This window comes from Manis javanica, chromosome 5 (assembly GCF_040802235.1).
Source record: "Manis javanica isolate MJ-LG chromosome 5, MJ_LKY, whole genome shotgun sequence".
In the NCBI taxonomy this organism is placed as follows: domain Eukaryota; kingdom Metazoa; phylum Chordata; class Mammalia; order Pholidota; family Manidae; genus Manis; species Manis javanica.
The window spans coordinates 71,372,663-71,391,328 of record NC_133160.1 but is presented as its reverse complement, the minus strand read 5'-3'; the positions used below and the strand labels follow the sequence as shown (position 1 = coordinate 71,391,328).

General features: G+C 37.0%; 2 protein-coding genes across 5 annotated transcripts in view; one reads left to right on the top strand and one right to left on the bottom strand.

The window, feature by feature from the left end:
* Window positions 1–883, bottom strand: part of SMIM43 (small integral membrane protein 43) — a 51,555-nt gene extending 50,672 nt beyond the window's left edge. Inside the window, exon 1 of one of the 3 annotated variants that reach the window (XR_012131599.1) lies at window positions 337–680. Coding sequence is in view for 1 of the 3 variants with exons in the window: in XM_073237097.1 (XP_073093198.1) it covers window positions 739–883 (145 nt within the window). In the remaining 2 variants the exon portion in view is untranslated. Of the gene's footprint in view, window positions 1–336; window positions 681–738 lie in introns of those variants that run through there. The other 2 variants (XR_005056681.2, XM_073237097.1) reach the window with 2 other exon arrangements.
* EXOSC9 (exosome component 9) lies at window positions 779–18,501 on the top strand. 2 transcript variants are annotated; one of them, XM_017665303.3, is made up of 12 exons: window positions 779–947; window positions 1,265–1,359; window positions 2,047–2,166; window positions 2,280–2,382; window positions 3,284–3,421; window positions 10,870–10,952; window positions 12,331–12,463; window positions 13,574–13,662; window positions 14,285–14,431; window positions 15,340–15,524; window positions 17,845–17,923; window positions 18,316–18,501. In XM_017665303.3, the coding sequence occupies exons 1-12, from the start codon at window positions 882–884 to the stop codon at window positions 18,398–18,400; spliced, it is 1,323 nt and encodes a 440-aa protein (XP_017520792.1). In that variant the 5' UTR covers window positions 779–881; the 3' UTR covers window positions 18,401–18,501. The 2 variants fall into 2 exon arrangements, with proteins under 2 accessions (XP_017520792.1, XP_036856895.1); XM_037001000.2 differs by lacking the exon at window positions 1,265–1,359 and having other exon boundaries at window positions 808–947.
* The last annotated feature ends 165 nt before the right edge of the window (window positions 18,502–18,666 follow it).

The window sequence follows — 18,666 nt, the reverse complement described above, 5'->3', positions numbered from 1 at the left end:
ATAGGCTTATAACTCCTATTTTACAAGTGAGTAAAGTTGCACAGTCTAACTTAGCCAAGGTCACAGAGAGCCCAAGTAGTTCAGTTCCTACTAGACACTGCCTCTCCAGAAAAGCCCAGCGGATGGCAGAACGGACACACTGAGGTTCCTCTACGCTCATAAAAATAAGTATATCAGCCTACAATAACTGGAGAGACTGAAAAACAGACAGCAAATTTTGTTTCAGCCAATGACAGCTATGAAACTATTGCTACAAAGTGGGAAGTCTCAATTCTCGTCAACTCTTGTCCACGAGGTTTCACCGTTAACCCGCAATAGCATTCCAGCTCAGCTCACCGTCTCCACTTCTCCCCCGCCTGTCCATTTAAGCCCGTTCACTCCGGTGTATCTCCATTGAATTCGCTCCAAACTCTGTCCCTGCAACATTCTAGTGGCCGAATCCCAGCTTTCTCATTCGTACAACAGCAATAATACCTGTCTAGCCTACCCCGCTAGAACTGAGAAAAAGGTGATTGTCTGAGAACGCTATAGTGATATTAATATCTATCACTGATGGTTATTTGTGGGCCCTTTTCTCCTCTATACTTAATGACATAAGAACCAGACCATTCTGCTACCCACTCGCCCGCAAAGACTTTTGCTTCTCAGCTAGCTCCGCCCGCGCCCACCTTGCTTTGAGCCTGCGCACTAGTGACATCCGCCCCGCCCGCTCCGCCCGTGCCGCCTTTGCTTTCCCACCTTCAGCCGCCAAGCTTTGATGACGCAAATCTTCTGCGCTGCCAGCGATCAGTGCGCGCGTGAAGAAGCTCGGATTCACTTCTATCCGTGGATTCCTGTGCTGGTGGGTGATTCGGGTGCTGTGGGTCCCGTGACCCGATAGCATGAAGGAGACACCACTTTCAAACTGCGAGCGCCGCTTCCTACTCCGCGCCATCGAAGAGAAGAAGGTAAATAGTCCCGGGGAACTTCGCGCTGCGTAGAAAGCCAGCAGCTTTTCAGCTTGCACGCACAGACCTGGCCCTCGCAGGCCTCGTGAGCCACCGGGGAATGGCTAGTGCGCCCCCCATCCCTCAGGGTTTGTTTGGTTCAAGTGTGTGTTTTCAAGTGACTGTTAGTGCTTCGGCACCAGGTTTCCGCTTTCCTGGGGTGGGGGGGGGGAGGGGGTTAGGATCCCCCTTTCCTCCAGTGTTTAGGGCCTGGCAAAAAGTACCTGCTCAGTAAGTGTTCGTTGAAGGGACTAAACGAATGAATGTTGCGCTTACAGCGGCTGGATGGCAGACAAACCTATGATTATAGGAACATCAGGATCTCGTTTGGAACAGATTATGGGTGCTGTATTGTGGAACTTGGTAAAACAAGGTAACAAAGGATTCAAGTTAAGTTTAATAAGAAGACGTTTAAAGGTACCTTACTGATTCAGTTTTTTACAAAGCAGCTAATAAGTCTAAACAGTACTTTAGCTGCCAAAAATAAGGTTTTTTTGGTTTTGTAACACTTTGTTTTTAAATATTTTCTGTCATCTGAGTATCACATAGTTCTTTCTGACCGCTATAGAAATCATATGCAACCAGCACTGAATTCGTTTCCTGTACTTTTCATTAAGTTCTACTTTCTTCTTTTTCCTGAGTGTCATGAGAATTATGTTTTTAATAGTAATTTGGAAGTTGTGAGGCTATTGGTCAGGTAATGCTGGCAAACCATGCCATATGAAAACCCTTACAAAGTCTCTAGTTTTCATGCCGTCTTGTATCAGTAAATACTTGTTTTAGAAAAGAGAAGTAAAGGTCATTGATTTGTTTTTTTAATCTGTGAAAGTCACTATTGTAATAGCTGTTTTTTTTCCTGTCATATCTTTGGGTATGCCAATATGTGCTTTATTTTGTTATATGTTCTACTAGTATATATGGTTTCATCATACATCATGCTGTGTATGGGGTTATTACTCAGTAAGATAAAAAATCAACTGGTATCTGTTTTAGATTTCTTTTTATTTTTAAATTTAAAAGGATATATATTTAGTTAACACACTGTATTTTATCTCGGCAGAATTCTTGGACAGGTTTCCTGTGAACTTGTTTCTCCAAAACTCAATAGGGCAACAGAAGGTATTCTTTTTTTTAACCTTGAACTCTCTCAGATGGCTGCCCCAGCTTTTGAACCTGGCAGGTATTTAAATCTTTTTCTTAAGCTGCTTTAGCTAGAGAACATAACAGCAGCAAGCTATTGTTTTAATGCTTGGTGTTACAGTTTATGACATTAGTTCATTCCTGTTTTCATAGGCAGTCAGATCTCTTGGTGAAGTTGAACCGACTCTTGGAAAGATGTCTAAGAAATTCGAAGTGTATAGACACTGAATCTCTCTGTGTTGTTGCTGGTGAAAAGGTGGGGAATATGCCCCAAATTCTTAATCTTAGGATGAGTATTGTTGATTCATGGATCTGTGTATTTGTGCTTTCATTCTCAGAGCTTCAGTTAATTCAGTTATATACTGGCTCCCTTCACTTCAAATATTTCTGAGTGTTAACCACAGAACTTGTGTCATCTCTTTTTGAAGGGACAAAAAACATTGGTGAAAATAGCAACTTGTATTTGTGTAAAAATGTTTATTCAAAGAACTTTTGGTTTTTCATATATTCTCACTAGATTATTTGAGTTGATAGAAGCAGGTAACTTCCTTTTTTATGGATGAAGAACTGAAGAATGGGTTTATTCTTTCATTTGGGTAGGTTTATTGACATATACAGGGCCATACAGTGAGTTGGTGATAGGCTAGCATTGGAAATCTTTCTCAATAAATTGTGCTGTGTAATTTTAGAACTTTATTCTTGATGAGGGTATTTTGGTCATTTTTTTGACTCCAGAGAAGTCAGTTAGATTTCCACATTCCATATTGAATATGATACTTCCTATTTGTATTACTTATAAGGTTATCTTAAGTATTGTAAAGGAAAACCTAGAAGTTTGAGGTTTTTAAGTTGGGAGACAGAATACAAATAAAATTAATCTTGGAATTAGGGAAATCTTAGTATTAAGTATGGTATAGTTCTATTTATTTACAGTATATAGTTTACTATTGTCACATGATACATAGAAAGCTGAACTATTGGTGTATCAGATGGTCTGGCCTACCATTTTTCTGAATAAATTTTTACTGATACAGTAGAAGGAGTAATTGTATGTTTTAGCATCAAGAGAAGAATCTGCATACTCTGTTAACTTTTCCTTATAAATAGCCACTGGATGTGATCAGTTAGAATTTATTTTTGTTTTAATTCACATTCAGGTTTGGCAAATACGTGTAGACCTGCATTTGTTAAATCATGATGGAAATATTATAGATGCTGCCAGCATTGCTGCAATTGTAGCCTTGTGTCACTTCCGAAGACCTGATGTCTCTGTCCAAGGAGATGAAGTAACATTGGTAAGCTCCCAGAATACATGATTCTGAGCACAGTGAGATGTCTGGGCTTATGCTGGCAAAGTCCACCAGAAATCCCTGGGAGGCTTGTTAAGCATCCCTTAGAGTAGGATGGGGGTAAGACGTACGAATTTGACCTTACAGGTGTACTGATGGTGCTGGTGCAAGGACCACGTTTTGAAAATGATTGACTATAGTATGTACTTTGTCTCTTATGCTGAGTGTGTCTATTTCAGTTTATATCAGTTGCATGTAAAATAATGAAAATGCACTGTCATGGTAGTTTGAGTCCTGAAGTTGTAAAAGGAAACCTCAGATGCCTAAATTCTCTGAGCAGTTATTGATGATGCTACTTGCAGGCATTAGACTGGAGAGAGACTGAATATTAAGAGGTAGGGACAAAGGTATATTAACAGTACAGCCATGTTCCTTCAGAGAAGGGAGTTGGTATAAGGAAACAAAAAAAAAGTGAGTGATTAGTAGACAAAAAAAAAAAGATAGCCATTAAAAATACTATAGAGTTGGAGAGGAGCCAAGATGGTGGCAAGAGTAGGACAGTGGAAATCTCCTCCCAAAAAAATATATATTTTTGAAAATACAACAAATACAACTATTCCTAAAAGAGAGACCAGAAGATACAGGGCAACAGCAAAGCTACATCTACATCTTCGAGAATCCAGTGCCTCGCGAAGGGGGTAAGATACAAGCCGCGGCCCGGTGGGACCCGAGTGACACCCCTACCCCAGCTCACCGGCGGGAGGAGTCGGACCGGGGAGGGAGAGGGAGCCCAACACTGCTAAATACCCAGTCCTAGTCATCCGCAGTGGGAGCGCAGACATACAGTGCATGCTGTGCTGGATACTAGGGAAATGGAACAGTAAAACCTGTGAGCAGGTTCCCACAGCCAAGACCCCTGGGACAAAAGAAAAGCGAATCTATTTAAAAGTCTAAAAGGGACAAGAGCCTCACAGCTGGACAGAAGCATCCTGGCGCACTCAGCTGAGCAGCTGGGAATCCTGGGGAACTCCAGGCGCACTAACCTCCTGGGTGGCAGGGCAGCTCTGAGGCCCCTCACGGTGATAAACAGCCTCCCGCCCATTCCCCCTCCAGCACAGCCCCACCATAGCGGAGTAGCAGCCTGAGACTGGCCACGCCCACAGCAGCCATGCATACCTTCCTTCACAGCGGCCCGGGCAAGAATCAGACTGCATCTGAGTGCAACTGTCCAGCACAAGCCACTTGGGGTCGCTATTCTCCCAGGAAAAGAAGCAAGTGGAGAGGGACTTGGTTCTCCCAGCTGACACATGCGCCAACTGCCTACGACTACCTCTATCACCATGTAAAGGGAGAAGAATTTAATCCAGACCAGAATAATCCAGACATCCTCCCCTCAGAGGGAATCTGGGGAGATAGATTTAACCAATCTTCTTGAAAAAGAATTGAAAATAAAGGTCATAACCATGCTGATGGACTTGCAGAGAAATATGCAAGAGCTAAGGAGGGAGAATACAGAAATAAAACAATCTCTAAGAACTTAAAAACAAAATGGACGAGATGCAAGAGGCCATTAATGGAATAGAAATCAGAACAGAAATGCGGAGAAGCTGATGCAGAGAGAGATAAAAGTATCTCCAGAAATGAAAAAATATTAAGAGAACTGTGACCAATCGAAACAGAACAATATCCACATTATAGGGGTACCAGAAGAAGAAGAGGGAGAAAAAGGGATAGAAAGGGTCTTTGAAGAAATAATTGCTGAAAACTTCCCCAAACTGGGGGAGGAAATAGCTTCTCAGACAACGGAATCACACACAACTCCCAACACAAGGGACCCAAGGAGGACAACACCAGGACACATAATAATTAAAATGGCAAAGATCAAAGACAAGGACAGAGTATTAAAGGCAGCCAGAGAGAGAAAAAAGGTCACCTACAAAGGAAAACCCATCAGGTTATCATCAGACTTCTCAACAGAAAACTTACAGGCCAGAAGAGAATGGCATGATATATTTAATGCAATGAAACAGAAGGGCCTTGAACAAGGATACTGTATCCAGCACGATTATCATTTAAATACGAAGGAGGGATTAAATAATTCCCAGACAAGCAAAAGTTGAGAGAATTTCCCTCCCACAAACCATGTCTACAGGGTATTTTAGAGGTACTGCTCTAGATGGAAGTACACCTAAGGCTAAACAGATGTCACAAGAGAAAATAAAATCACAGCAAAGAAAGCAGAAAAATCAAATACTAACTAAAGGCAAAAAATAAGATCAACTACCCACAAAAGCAGGCAAAAGAAACACAAAAGAGCACACGTACAAAAAAAACACCTAACATACAAAGAATGGAGGAGGAGGAATAAGGGAGAGAAAGAAAGAATCATCAGACAGTGTTTATAATAGCTGATAAGTGAGATAAGTTAGACAGTAAGATAGTAAAGAAGCTAACCTTGAACTTTGGTAACCATGAACCTAAAGCCTGCAATGTCAATAAGTAGATATCTTTCAATAATCACCCTAAATATAAATGGACTGAATGCACCAACCAAAAGACACAGTAATAGAATGGATAAAAAAGCAAGACCCATCTATATGCTGCTTACAAGAGACTCACCTCAAACCCAAAGACTTGCACAGACTAAAAGTCAAGGGATGGAAAAAGATATTTCATGCAAACAATAAGGAGAAAAAAGCAGGTGTTACAGTACTAGTATCAGACAAAATAAACTTCAACACAAAGAAAGTCACAAGAGATAAAGAAGGACATTATATAATGATAAAGGGGTCAATCCAACAAGAGGATATAACCATTATAAATATACATGTACCCAATACAGGAGCATCAACATATATGAAACAAATACTAACAGAATTACAGGAGGAAATAGAACGCAATGCATTTATTTTAGGAGAATTCAACACAGCACTCACTCCAAAGGACAGATCCACCAAACAGAAAATAAATAAGGACACAGAGTCACTGAAAAACACACTAGAACAGATGGACCTAATAGACATCTACAGAACTCTACACCCAAAAGCAACAGGATACACATTCTTCTCAAGTGCACATGGAATATTCTCCAAAATAGACCATATACTAGGCCACAGAAAGAGCCTCAGTAAATTCAAAAAGATTGAAATTCTACAAACCAGCTTCTCAGACCACAAAGGTATAAAACTAGAAATAAATTGTACAAAGAAAGCAAAAAGGCTCACAAACACATGGAGGCTTAACAACATGCTCCTAAATAATTAGTGGATCAATGACCAAATTAAAATAGAGATCAAGCAATATATGGAGATAAATGACAACAACACAAAGCCCCAACTTCTGTGGGATGCAGCAAAAGCAGTTCTAAGAGGGAAGTATATAGTAATCCAGGCATATTTAAAGAAGGAAGAACAATCCCAAATGAATAGTCTAAAGTCATAATTACTGAAACTGGAAAAAGAAGAACAAATAGGGCCTAAATTCAGCAGAAGGAGGGACATAATAAAGATCAGAGAAGAAATAAATAACATTGAGAAGAATGAAACAATAGAAAAAAATCAATGAAACCAAGAGCTGGTTCTTTGAGAAAATAAACAAAATAGATAAGCCCCTAGCTAGACTTATAAAAAGAAAAAGAGAATTTATACACATTAACAGAATCAGAAATGAGAAAGGAAAAATCATGATGGACCCCACAGAAATACAAAGCATTATTAGAGAATACTACAAAAAACTATATGCTACCAAGCTAGAAAACCTAGAAGAAATGGACAACTCCTTAGAAAAATACAACCTTCCAAGACTGACCAAGGAAGAAATAGAAAATCTAAACAGACCAATTACCAGCAACGAAATTGAATTGGTAATCAAAAAACTACCCAAGAGCAAAACTCCTGGGCCAGATGGATTTACTGTGGAGTTTTATCAGACATACACAGATGACATACATAATACCCATTCTCCTTAAAGTTTTCCAAAAAATAGAAGATGGAATACTTCCAGACTCATTCTATGAAGCCAGCATCACCCTAATACCAAAACCAGGCAAAGACCCCACCAAAAAGAAAAATTACAGACCAATATCCCTGATGAACATAGATGCAAAAATACTCAACAAAATATTAGCAATCCGAATTCAAAGTACATCAAGGGGATCGTACACCATGATCAAGTGGGATTCATCTCAGGGATGGAAGGATGGTACAACATTTGAAAATCCATCAACATCATCTACCACATAAACAAAAAGAAGGACAAAAATCACATCATCATCTCCATAGATGCTGAAAAAGCATTTGACAAAATTCAACATCCATTCATGATAAAAACTCTCAACAAAATGGGTATAGAGGGCAAGTACCTCAACATAATAAAGGCCATATATGAAAAACCCACAGCCAACATCATACTGAACAGTGAGAAGCTGAAAGCATTTCCTCTGAGATCGGGAACAAGACAGGGATGCCCACTCTCCCGACTGCTATTCAACATAGTACTGGAGGTCCTAGCCACGGCAATTAGACAAAACAAAGAAATATAAGGAATCCATATTGGTAAAGAAGTCAAACTGTCACTATTTGCAGATGACATGATATTTTACATAAAAAACCCTAAATTAGACTCCACTCCAGAACTACTGGAACTTATATCGGAATACAGCAAAGTTGCAGGATACAAAATTAATACACAGAAATCTGAGACTTTCCTAAACACTAACAATGAACTAATAGAAAGAGAAATCTGGAAAACTATTCCATTCACAATTGCATCAAAAAGAATAAAATACCTAGGAATAACCCTAACCAAGGAAGTGAAAGACCTGTACCCTGAAAACTATGAGACATTCTTAAGAGAAATTGAAGAGGACACTAACAAATGGAAACTCATCCCATGCTCTTGGCTAGGAAGAAATAATATTGTCAAAATGGCCACCCTGCCCAAAGCAATCTACAGATTCAATGCCATCCCTATCAAATTACTGACAGCATTCTTCAACGAACTGGAACAAATAGTTCTAAAATTTGTATGGAATCACCAAAGACCCTGAATAGCCAAAGCAATCCTGAGAAGAAAGAATAAAGTGGGAGGGATCTCGCTCCCCAACTTCAAGCTCAAATACAATGCCACAGTAATCAAGACAATTTGGTACTGGCACAAGAACAGAGCCACAGACCAGTGGAACAGAATAGAGTCTCCAGACATTAACCCAAACATATATGGTCAATTAATATATGATAATGGAGCCATGGACATACAGTGGGGAAATGACAGCCTCTTCAACAGCTGGTGTTGGCCAAACTGGACAGCTACATCTAAGAGCATGAAACTGGATCATTGTGTAACCCCAATCACAAAAGTAAATTCTAAATGGATCAAAGACCTGAATGTAAGTCATGAAACCATAAAACTCTTAGAAAAAAACATTGGCAAAAATCTCTTGGACATAAACGTGAGCGACTTCTTCATGAACATATCTCCCTAGGCAAGGAAAACAAAAGCAAAAATGAACAAGTGGGACTATATCAAGCTGAAGAGCTTCTGTGCAGCAAAGGATACCATCAATAGAACAAAAAGGCATCCTACAGTAAGGGAGAATATATTCATAAATGACAGATCCGATAAAGGCTTGACATCCAAATATATAAAGAGCTCACACACCTCAACAAACAAAAAGCGAGCAATCCAATTAAAAAGTGGGCAGAGGAGCTGAACAGACAGTTCTCCAAAGAAGAAATTCAGATGGCTAACAGACACATGAAAAGATGCTCCACATCACTAGTCATCAGTGAAATGCAAATTAAAACCACCATGAGATATCACTTCACACCAGTAAGGATGGCCACCATCCTAAAGACAAACAGCAACAAATGTTGGCGAAGTTGTGGAGAAAGGGGAACCCTCCTACACTGCTGGTGGGAATGTAAATTTGTTCAACCATTGTGGAAAGCAGTATGGAGGTTCCTCAAAAAGCTCAAAATAGAAATAGCATTTGCCCCAGGAATCCCACCTCTAGGAATTTGCCCTAAGAATGCAGCAGCCCAATTTGAACAAGACAGATTCACCCCTATGTTTATCGTAGCACTATTTACAATAGCCATGAAATGAAAGCAACCTAAGTATTCATCAGTAGATGAATGGATAAAGAAGATGTGGTACATACACAATGGAATATTATTCAGCCGTAAGAAGAAAACAAATCCTACCATTTGCAACAGCATGGATGGAGTTAGAGGGTATTATGCTCAGTGAAATAAACGAGGCGGAGAAAGACAAGTACCAAATGATTTCACTCATATTTGGAATATAAGAACAAAGGAAAAACTGAAGGAACAAAACAGCAGCAGAATCACAGAACCCAAGAAAGGACTAACAGTTACCAAAGGGAAAGGGATTGGGGAGGATGGGTGGGAAGGGAGGGAGAAGGGGGGAAAAAGAAAGGGGACTTTACGAGTAGCATATATAATGTGGCGTGGGGCATGGGGAGGGCTGTGCAAGACAGAGAAGACAAGTAGTGATTTTACAGCATCTTACTACGCTGATGGACAGTGACCAATGGGGTATGTCAGGGGGACTTGGTGATGGGGGGGAGTCTCGTAAACATAATGTTCCTCATGTAATTGTAGATTAATAATACCAAAAAAAATACTATCGAGTTATTGTTAGTTGTGATGTGAAATGATGTAGGCACCTTGTAAAAATTTGGCAGTTTCTTAAGAACTTCAGTGTACACTTACACAACCGAGTGATTCCATGCCTAGGCATCTACTCAGGAGGGATGAAAGTATATTTTCACTCAACAACTTCATGTGAACATTCATAGCTGCATTATTTTAGTAGCCAAAAGCTGGAAACAATCCAAATGTCCATCAATTGGTGAATGGAAATACAAAATATGTTATATCCACACAATGGAATACTATTTAGCAGTAAGAAAAGGCCAGACTATGTATAGGTACTACAAAATGGATGAAACATGCTAAGTTGAAAGGAGGGAGACACAAAAGGCTAAAAACTGTTTAATTCCACTTACTTGGAGTGCCCAGAAAAGGCTGTTTTATAGAGACAGAAAGTAAATCAGTGGATGCTTGGGGCCGGAAGTGGAAGTGAGAATTCACTGCAAACAGGCTCAAGAGAATTTTGACAGGTAATGGAAGTGTTAAAAAAAAAAACTGGATTGAGGTGGTAGTTACATAACCATACATTTGATAATCAGTGAATCATATACTTAGAGTGGATTTTATGGTATTTAAATTTTACCTCTATAAAGTTCTTTGACAAAGTTTTAAGGAACATGAGTGGCAAAGTCATATAGGTAATTATAAAAGACTTATCTAGGTACTCACTGAGGATTAGCGGAGTTTTATTTTTTATTTTCATATTTAATGTCCAAGGTGGTTTTTTTGTATGTTTTGAACTTAGTGACTATAATTATTCAAACTTTTATTTTCAAACAGTATACACCTGAAGAGCGTGATCCTGTACCATTAAGCATCCACCACATGCCCATTTGTGTCAGTTTTGCCTTCTTCCAACAAGGGTAAGTCTCATCCTTGTCATGGGCTAAGGTGATAAATGCAGGTAGGAACTTTTTTGTCCTACTCGAATGTGCCATGGACAAATGAACCAAACCCCTTCTCCAGTATTAAAGCACCTTACAGTTCTTTCCTTTCTTCGTAAGGGATTAGTTGGCAAAGAGCTTTCTCAATAGAGGTGACAAACTCTTCTATAATGAAGAGACTTAATAATGTTTTTCATTTCATGGAATACTTATAATATGAATTTATTGCCACATGGTAGTGTCTTATCTTTCCTAGAGAAGTACAAGTGTTGAGAGAATTGTGTGCTAGGCTCTAATTTGGGAAAGTGACGTGAGAATAACTGGATTAATGAAAGGCAGAGGACTTTAGATCATATTATAGTAGTTTATTACATGGAGTAGGTCACAGGAGAGTGGTTCACAAATGGGAAAAAAAATCTCATTTCCTTTAGTTCTCCCGCAGTTTTACCACAACTCTGCAATTTCCTCCTTCAGTAGAAAACCTGGAGTCTTAGGTTCATGCAATGGTGCATTTAAATGAAAGCTTTAACCTTAAATTTCTTTAGAAACAAAGGGAGATATAAATATTTTAATAATTTATGCGTAAGAACTAGAGAAAATCTTTCAAGTTTCCAACAGTATAGCATTGAATTGCATTAGAAATAGAACAGCACTCACTGTCTAGTAGAAATATAACATGAACTATATATGGAATTCAGAATTTTCCAGTATCCCCATTAAAAAGCTAGGTAAAATTAATTTTGATACATGTTATTTTGCCTACCTTAAATATTATTTTAATATGTGATCCATATCTTAAAAATTATTTGTGAGGTATTTTACATTCGTTTATTTTTACTAAGTTGTTGAAATCCAGTATTTTATAATTTAGTACATCTCAGATTGAACTAGTTACATTTCAAGGGCTCAGTAATCACATGTGATTAGAGGCTAACATTGGACGGTGCAGAAATAGCATGTTTTTTAACGAGCCACTAGTAGAGCCTAGAACTTCAGAGGACAGGACATTAGGGAAGCGTTAAAATTAACCAAATAAATGTTATCTAAGTTTTCATTAATGAGCCACAAATAATTTAATCAAGAGATAGCATCAGGTTTACATTATGTATTATTTAAATAAGACCAATATGAACTTAATGCAATTTTACTGTAATAACTAGCAATTTCCACTTAGCATTTATTTTGTGTCCAAAAGATATAATTCTCTTCTGTCTTTTCCCATTAAAGTTAGTCAGATACACAGGCTCAGACCTTCACTGTGTTGGCTTTATTAATTCATCTTTTAAAAACATTCATTATCTTAAAATTGGCAAGTATTCAGCCTCATTTGTTCTGGTCTGTTTAACGTGCATTGCAGAACATATTTATTGGTGGATCCCAATGAACGAGAAGAACGTGTAATGGATGGCTTGCTGGTAATTGCCATGAACAAACATCGAGAGATTTGTACCATCCAGTCCAGTGGTGGGATAATGCTGCTAAAAGATCAAGTTAGTGCTTTTATTATTGTTCCATAAAGAATGGGTCTCTTTAGAGGGTTTTGTTTTTTACTGAAATCCAACAATATTTTCAATTGCTTCTAGGATGTGTTAGAATCTGGTTTCAGTGCTATTATGATGCTCTGTTTACTGGTAGCTACAAGGTATCCTCCATCCTTCCTTGCTGCAGCATCCATGTACCGTCCTCCAGAGTCTACTTCTAGATAGAGGAACGCTTTTTTCTTTCTACTGAGGAAAGAGATTCCTGTCCCTATCAAAAAATGAGTGTCAAAAAGTAGAAATTTGGTAAAAAGATAGTTTTACTCTTAGAAGTTGGGTTACATGAACAGAAGTTCTCAAATCCAGCTACATATCAGATTCACATGGGGGCTTTTAGAAAGCAGATTGCCAGGTAGCGTGTAGTACAGAGGCTGCTTTATTTGAAATTCCAGCTCTGCCTTATACACTAACTTCCTTTCGGCAAATGACTTGGTATCTTTTTGCCCCAGATTCTTTATCTATAAAATAGGGAATAATGTTACTATTGACACCTTGTTATTAGAAGGATATAAGGATAATTAGATATGGATATATTACGCTGTGTAGTATATTATTAAGTGTGCAGTAAATGTTAGTTTCTACTATTGCCATCATTGTCATTATTACCAGCATCATGACCATAAACAGATCCCTGTCTCCAGAGATTGATCCATGAGGTCCCTGAGGCCTGGGAATCTTTGCTTTTTTAAAGCTTCCCCAGGGGACACTACAGCCATGTCTTGAACTGGTGCTGTGGATCACCCACACAGAAAGGAAGTAAGTTAGTGCATCCCTGAGCATATAATGTCTGTCTGTGGCTTCTTCAGTGGTATCTTTTACATTGTCATAGAAAAAATTTTCAGGTCTGTTCCCTTAACATGATAGTCTTTCACACTTTTTAAAACTCTCACATCTTGCCTTAATTTGTGTTTACACGTATTATTTTTTCATATTTGAAGAAAAAAATCAGGCTTTAATTATAATGGTAGAAGAACTAATCTTATGTTTTTAGTTTTGTTACAGAAAGCTATTTGGCTTGTCATCTTTCAGTAACAGAATTCACTTACTCACTTTTATAAATAGGTTTTGAGATGTAGTAAAATAGCTGGTGTGAAAGTAGCAGAAATTACAGAGCTAATACAGAAAGCTTTGGAGAATGACCAGAAAGTTAGGTAAGTTTAATTTTTTTTTAGAAAAAATTAAATAGATTTTTATATAGATTTTTTTGTTAAGGATCTTTTTTGCATAAGGGTAACCATGTAATTTTCACACTTCATATTTCCTCATCTGTTAATCTCATTGAATATAACAATGTTTTTGGTAAGTTGATTGGCCTCTGTTATATTTTCAATTTAAATATCTGTATTTAAAAGCTACATTTTTCCTTTTAAAAATATACATTTTCTTAGGAAAAAAAATCTAGCAAGTCAATTTAATGTAAAGAACACACATGGGTTGATTACTATCTCTATTTCTTACTTTGTGAAATTATTAAGCAATTTCTGTAACCTAGCACTTCAGTTCTATCTTCTGTATGGGAAGTGATAATGCCTACCTGGTAGGGCTCTTTGAGAATTAGAGAATAATACATTTTAAGCACTTAGCACATGTCTGGCACATGGTTCAGTAAATGGTAATAATAAAAACTTTATTATTTCTCTTGGTGACATTAAGTTAGTAAAATAACTCTTATGTTTCTCATACATCAAAAAGATAAAATAGTTAACTTTTTTCTCCCTTCCTGTCTTCTCTCCCATGTGTCATTCCCCTCCCACTTCAAAAATCTCCACACAGGAAAGAAGGTGGAAAGTTTGGTTTTGCAGAGTCTATAGCAAATCAAAGAATCACAGCATTTAAAATGGAAAAGGCTCCTATCGATACCTCTGATGTAGAGGAGAAAGCAGAAGAAATCATTGCTGAAGCTGAACCTCCTTCAGAAGTGTATCTTTATTGGGTGGTTTTTTTTAGTAACAAGAAGTTTCATAATACTTTTGGCATTATTAGGGCTATACATACTGAAATTTGTTTGCTGAAACACTGTACAATTGACCCTTGAACAAGACCGGTTTGAACCTTGTAGGTTCACTTATACTTCGATTTTTTTCAATAAATACATCAGAAAGTGTTTTGGAGATTTGTCGCAATTTGGAAAAAAAATTCTGTTTACTCTGAGAATACAGTATATAATACATATAAAATACATATACAAAATATGTGTTTGTTAATTGACTATGTTATTGGTAAGGCTTCCATCAACAGTGGCTATTAATAGTTAAATTGGGGGGAGTCAAAAGTTATTATTGACAGATTATTGACTACAGTGGGTGAGTGCCCCTTATCCCTGTGTGTTCAAGGGTCAACTGTACTTCGTTAGAGAAAACATTCATGCTGCAAGGTATTGATGAGTCATATTAAGTCATCGGGATAACGTCCACCACCTCTTGAGCTATCCTGTAGAAACCCAGAATTCTCTACTTTTAAGAACCAATTTATAGCATTTCATTTCCCTTTGGAAAATTGTTCTTTAATTTCAATAGCATGGTCAAGTACTTTATACACTTTACACATTGTTCTTGAAATTATTCATCTATTCACCAAGTTTATTACAACTAGTATGTTGAGAGCCAGTTTGTCCCTTGATATTTCTCACCAGTGTGTCCATAAAATCCTGAGTTTGAATTTTTTCTTTTTGCCTCTTTGTTCAGCCATCCATAGTATGGCTACCAGTAAATATTTTTTCATAAGAATTTGAGGCAACTGAATTTTAAAGGAAGAAAACTTTGATTCTTACCTTTTTCAACACTGTATCAAATAGCAATATTTCTGTTATTCAGTTTTAACTTACTAAGTGTTTCTCAACCTGTACTGTGGACTCCTGGAACTGCCCAGATTGGAGAGGGAATAGAAAACTCCTGGGGTGATCCTGAAGACTCTGACAAGGAAGATGAGAATGAAGGTGGCAGTGATGAAGCTGTCATTCTCGACAGTGTCAAAATGGACACTGGAGTAGAAGTTTCCAATATTGGAAGCCAAGGTAGGGGATACTTCATGGTTTTTATGTAATATATACATATCTATTTCACTTACCGATTTTAGGTAGCAGTTCCTTTTTTAGAGTAGCGAAATATTTTGTGATTAATTTTAACTACACTCTTCAGGCCAAAATGCTAACTTCAGTTATTTTCTAAAAGAATACACTTATCTTTGTGGAGTAGTGGTACTCATTGGTGTCCATATGTAGTGGCATTTTTAATTAAAAAATGTTTTGTTCTTTTTGTATATATATATCTAGGCCAGTTTTAACGTGATGAAGTTTTTAACAATCTCATTCCTGAATGCTGTTTTTTCTTGTCTGAATGCTGTCTTTTCTAGTTGTAGACTCAAACATAAAGCCCATATCATGTTTATTAAGAGTAGCGCTGTCCAAATAGAACTTTAACAGAATGTTTAATATCAACAGTCAAATATAGTAGCCATTAGCCTCGTGTAGCCAATAGAGCATTTGAAATGTAGCTTGTGACTGAAGAATTCTGAATTTTATTTAATTACTATAAAATCAAATAGCCACATATTACTACCATATTAGAACAGTATGAGAACCCAGAATTCTAGAATTACCTGGAATACTGGTAATCCTATGTTCCTTGCATTCTGAAAGCTGTAGAACTGGAAAAATTGTTTTCAGCTGTGGACATTTTTGTTTCAGAGAAATTCTTGCTTGGACCCTACTAGAAAATAATCATGAATTTTTTTTATGTAGTTAGAATAGAAATCATACAAAGATGGATCTAGGAACTAGGCTGGCAGAGAACTAAAGGATGTACTTACTAAACCTGGCTGAGAAAATAGGGAAGGGGATATTGTTCAGTGAGTAATGCATATACCTACCTGCCTTTCAAGGAATAAAATTATTGCCTGTAAACAATACTGAGAGCCTGCTGGTGCTTTTTCTAAAGATGAAAAATATCCATCAACTAGGACCCTTATTCAGGTTTCCCAGTGCTTGCTTCTATCTGGTATTCTTCCAGACCTGTTCCATGTACACTGGACCACTAAACAACACAGGTTTGAACTGCATGGGTCCACTTATATGCAGTTTTCAGTAAATATATTGGAATCTTCTTTTAAGATTTTCAACAATTTGAAGATATTTTTCTCTAAGCTTATTAAGAATATAGTATATATTAAGTATAAAACAAAAAGTATGTGTTAATCAACTGTTATCAGTAGACTTCCAGTCAGTAGTAGGCTATTAGCATTTAAGTATTTGGGGAGTATTTAAGTTATATGTGGATTTTGACTAGATGGAGGGTTGGCACCCCAAATCCTGTGTTATTCAAGGGTCAGCTTTATTTATTCACTCTTACGTACACCATTGTAAGCTGCTCAAACACAGGAACTGTGAATGAATCTTGGGAAGTTTTTCCATGTTATGACATATAGAATAGCCACATCTTTTTAAGTGCTGCATAGAATTCTGTAGAGTTGAAGGTAACTAGTTGGTTTAATCATTTCTAATTACTAAATGTGTTATTTTTTTGTATTACACTGCTACAGTAAGCATCCTTGCATATGCCTCTTTATATACTTGTGAAATAAATTTTCTAAGATTAATGAGGTTAATAGCTAGACATTTGATGCTGGTCTGAACAGTAGTATTTTCAACTGAACAATGAAGGTGTACCTAAGATAATTGGGAGGATGAGGCAAGTGAAGCCTCTCTAAAGTACACAAACAAAGGAAGAAATTAACTGAAAACTCAAAATATGAAGACATACTACCATCTGGGAAGAGTTAATTTTACATTTTATATATATCATAACTAGGGCTCAGGAGAAAAATGGGAAAAATAAAATAATTCTGAGATACAAGTGGACAGGAACACATTTCATGTAGTAATAAAGGAAATAAATTCAAAACAAAAAATGAGACAGTTTTTGACTACTTTATTAGGCAATTTTAAAAATACCAGCTTTGGTTAAGGGTATATAGGAAATGGGTTCTTCATATACTATATCTTGGAATTTCTGGGGGCAGTTGGCAAAAATATGCCTTTCAACCCAACAATTCTGCTCCTAGCTGTTTTCCTTCTGGTGTTTTAATAGAGAGAAATTTTAAATTTAGATCTTCAAAATTAGCAAATTCTAAGAGAAACTGTGGTACCTTCTTTAGAGAAGCACATATTAAATGATTATGGAATTAAATAATTTTTAAGAAATAAAAATATTTCTTAAGGCTCCACCCAAAGAGAAGCTTGAGCTCTGTTTGTATGGAAATTTAGAACTGCTGACATAAACCTATGTGGAAATTCTCCAAGAGATAACTTATATTGCTTTCTTAACATTTTCTTAAAGATGCCCCTATAGTACTCTCAGACAGTGAAGAAGAAGAAATGATCATTTTAGAACCAGACAAGAATCCAAAGAAAATAAGGTAACAAATCTGTGGTTTATTTCAATGTACACACATACTCAAGATTATTAGAGACTTGCTCTCTGGTTTTACTCTTATCTTACCCTACTGTAAACAAAAACATCCCTTTTTCGTTTGAAATCCAGCCTTCCATGGTTTCTTCAACCTGAGATTTGTAAACATTAGATAGGACATAATTCTATAAAATTGTTTAGAAGTCTGTCAAGGTTAGAGCATTTTAACTCTCACAGTTGGCAAATGTTACATCCTACTAGAAAAAATTAAGTAAGGCCTTCTATTCTGGTGATGGAAAATTTTAACAAGCAAAATGGTATGAGTTGTAAATCATCTGTGGGATCAGCTTCTAGTACTAATACTGTTAGTAGTAAACTGTTAATATACTTTTTTCACAGAACACAAACTATCAGTGAAAAACAAGAAAAAGCACCAAGCAAAAAGCCAGTAAGAAAGAGAAAAAAGAAGAGAGCTACTAATTAAAACTAAGTTGTATATTTGTGTATGTAACTGTTAAAAGGATATTTATTCAGCACTAATAAACTTGGGTATTTTTAATTCACAAATCCATTATAAAATCTAGTCACTTTTTTTTTTAATTTTGCTATCATTAAAATCTAGTCACTTTTTAATATAGTTTTTTAACACTATGCTTTAGGATAAAACTGGAGAACTTCATAACAGGTTTTAAGTGATTGTTCCTTTGGTAAAGTGTAAAGGCTGATGAAAAGCATTTCATAGTGTTGTTC

What these genes read in the sequence shown, in the direction of transcription:
- EXOSC9 (XM_017665303.3), top strand. Translation starts at nt 882, where the DNA reads ATGAAGGAGACACCACTTTCAAACTGCGAGCGCCGCTTCCTACTCCGC. An exon ending in GCGCCATCGAAGAGAAGAAG is followed by an intron (nt 948 to 1,264) that starts GTAAATAGTCCC and finishes TTGCGCTTACAG; the next exon opens with CGGCTGGATGGCAGACAAAC. An exon ending in AAGGAGATGAAGTAACATTG is followed by an intron (nt 3,422 to 10,869) that starts GTAAGCTCCCAG and finishes ATTTTCAAACAG; the next exon opens with TATACACCTGAAGAGCGTGA.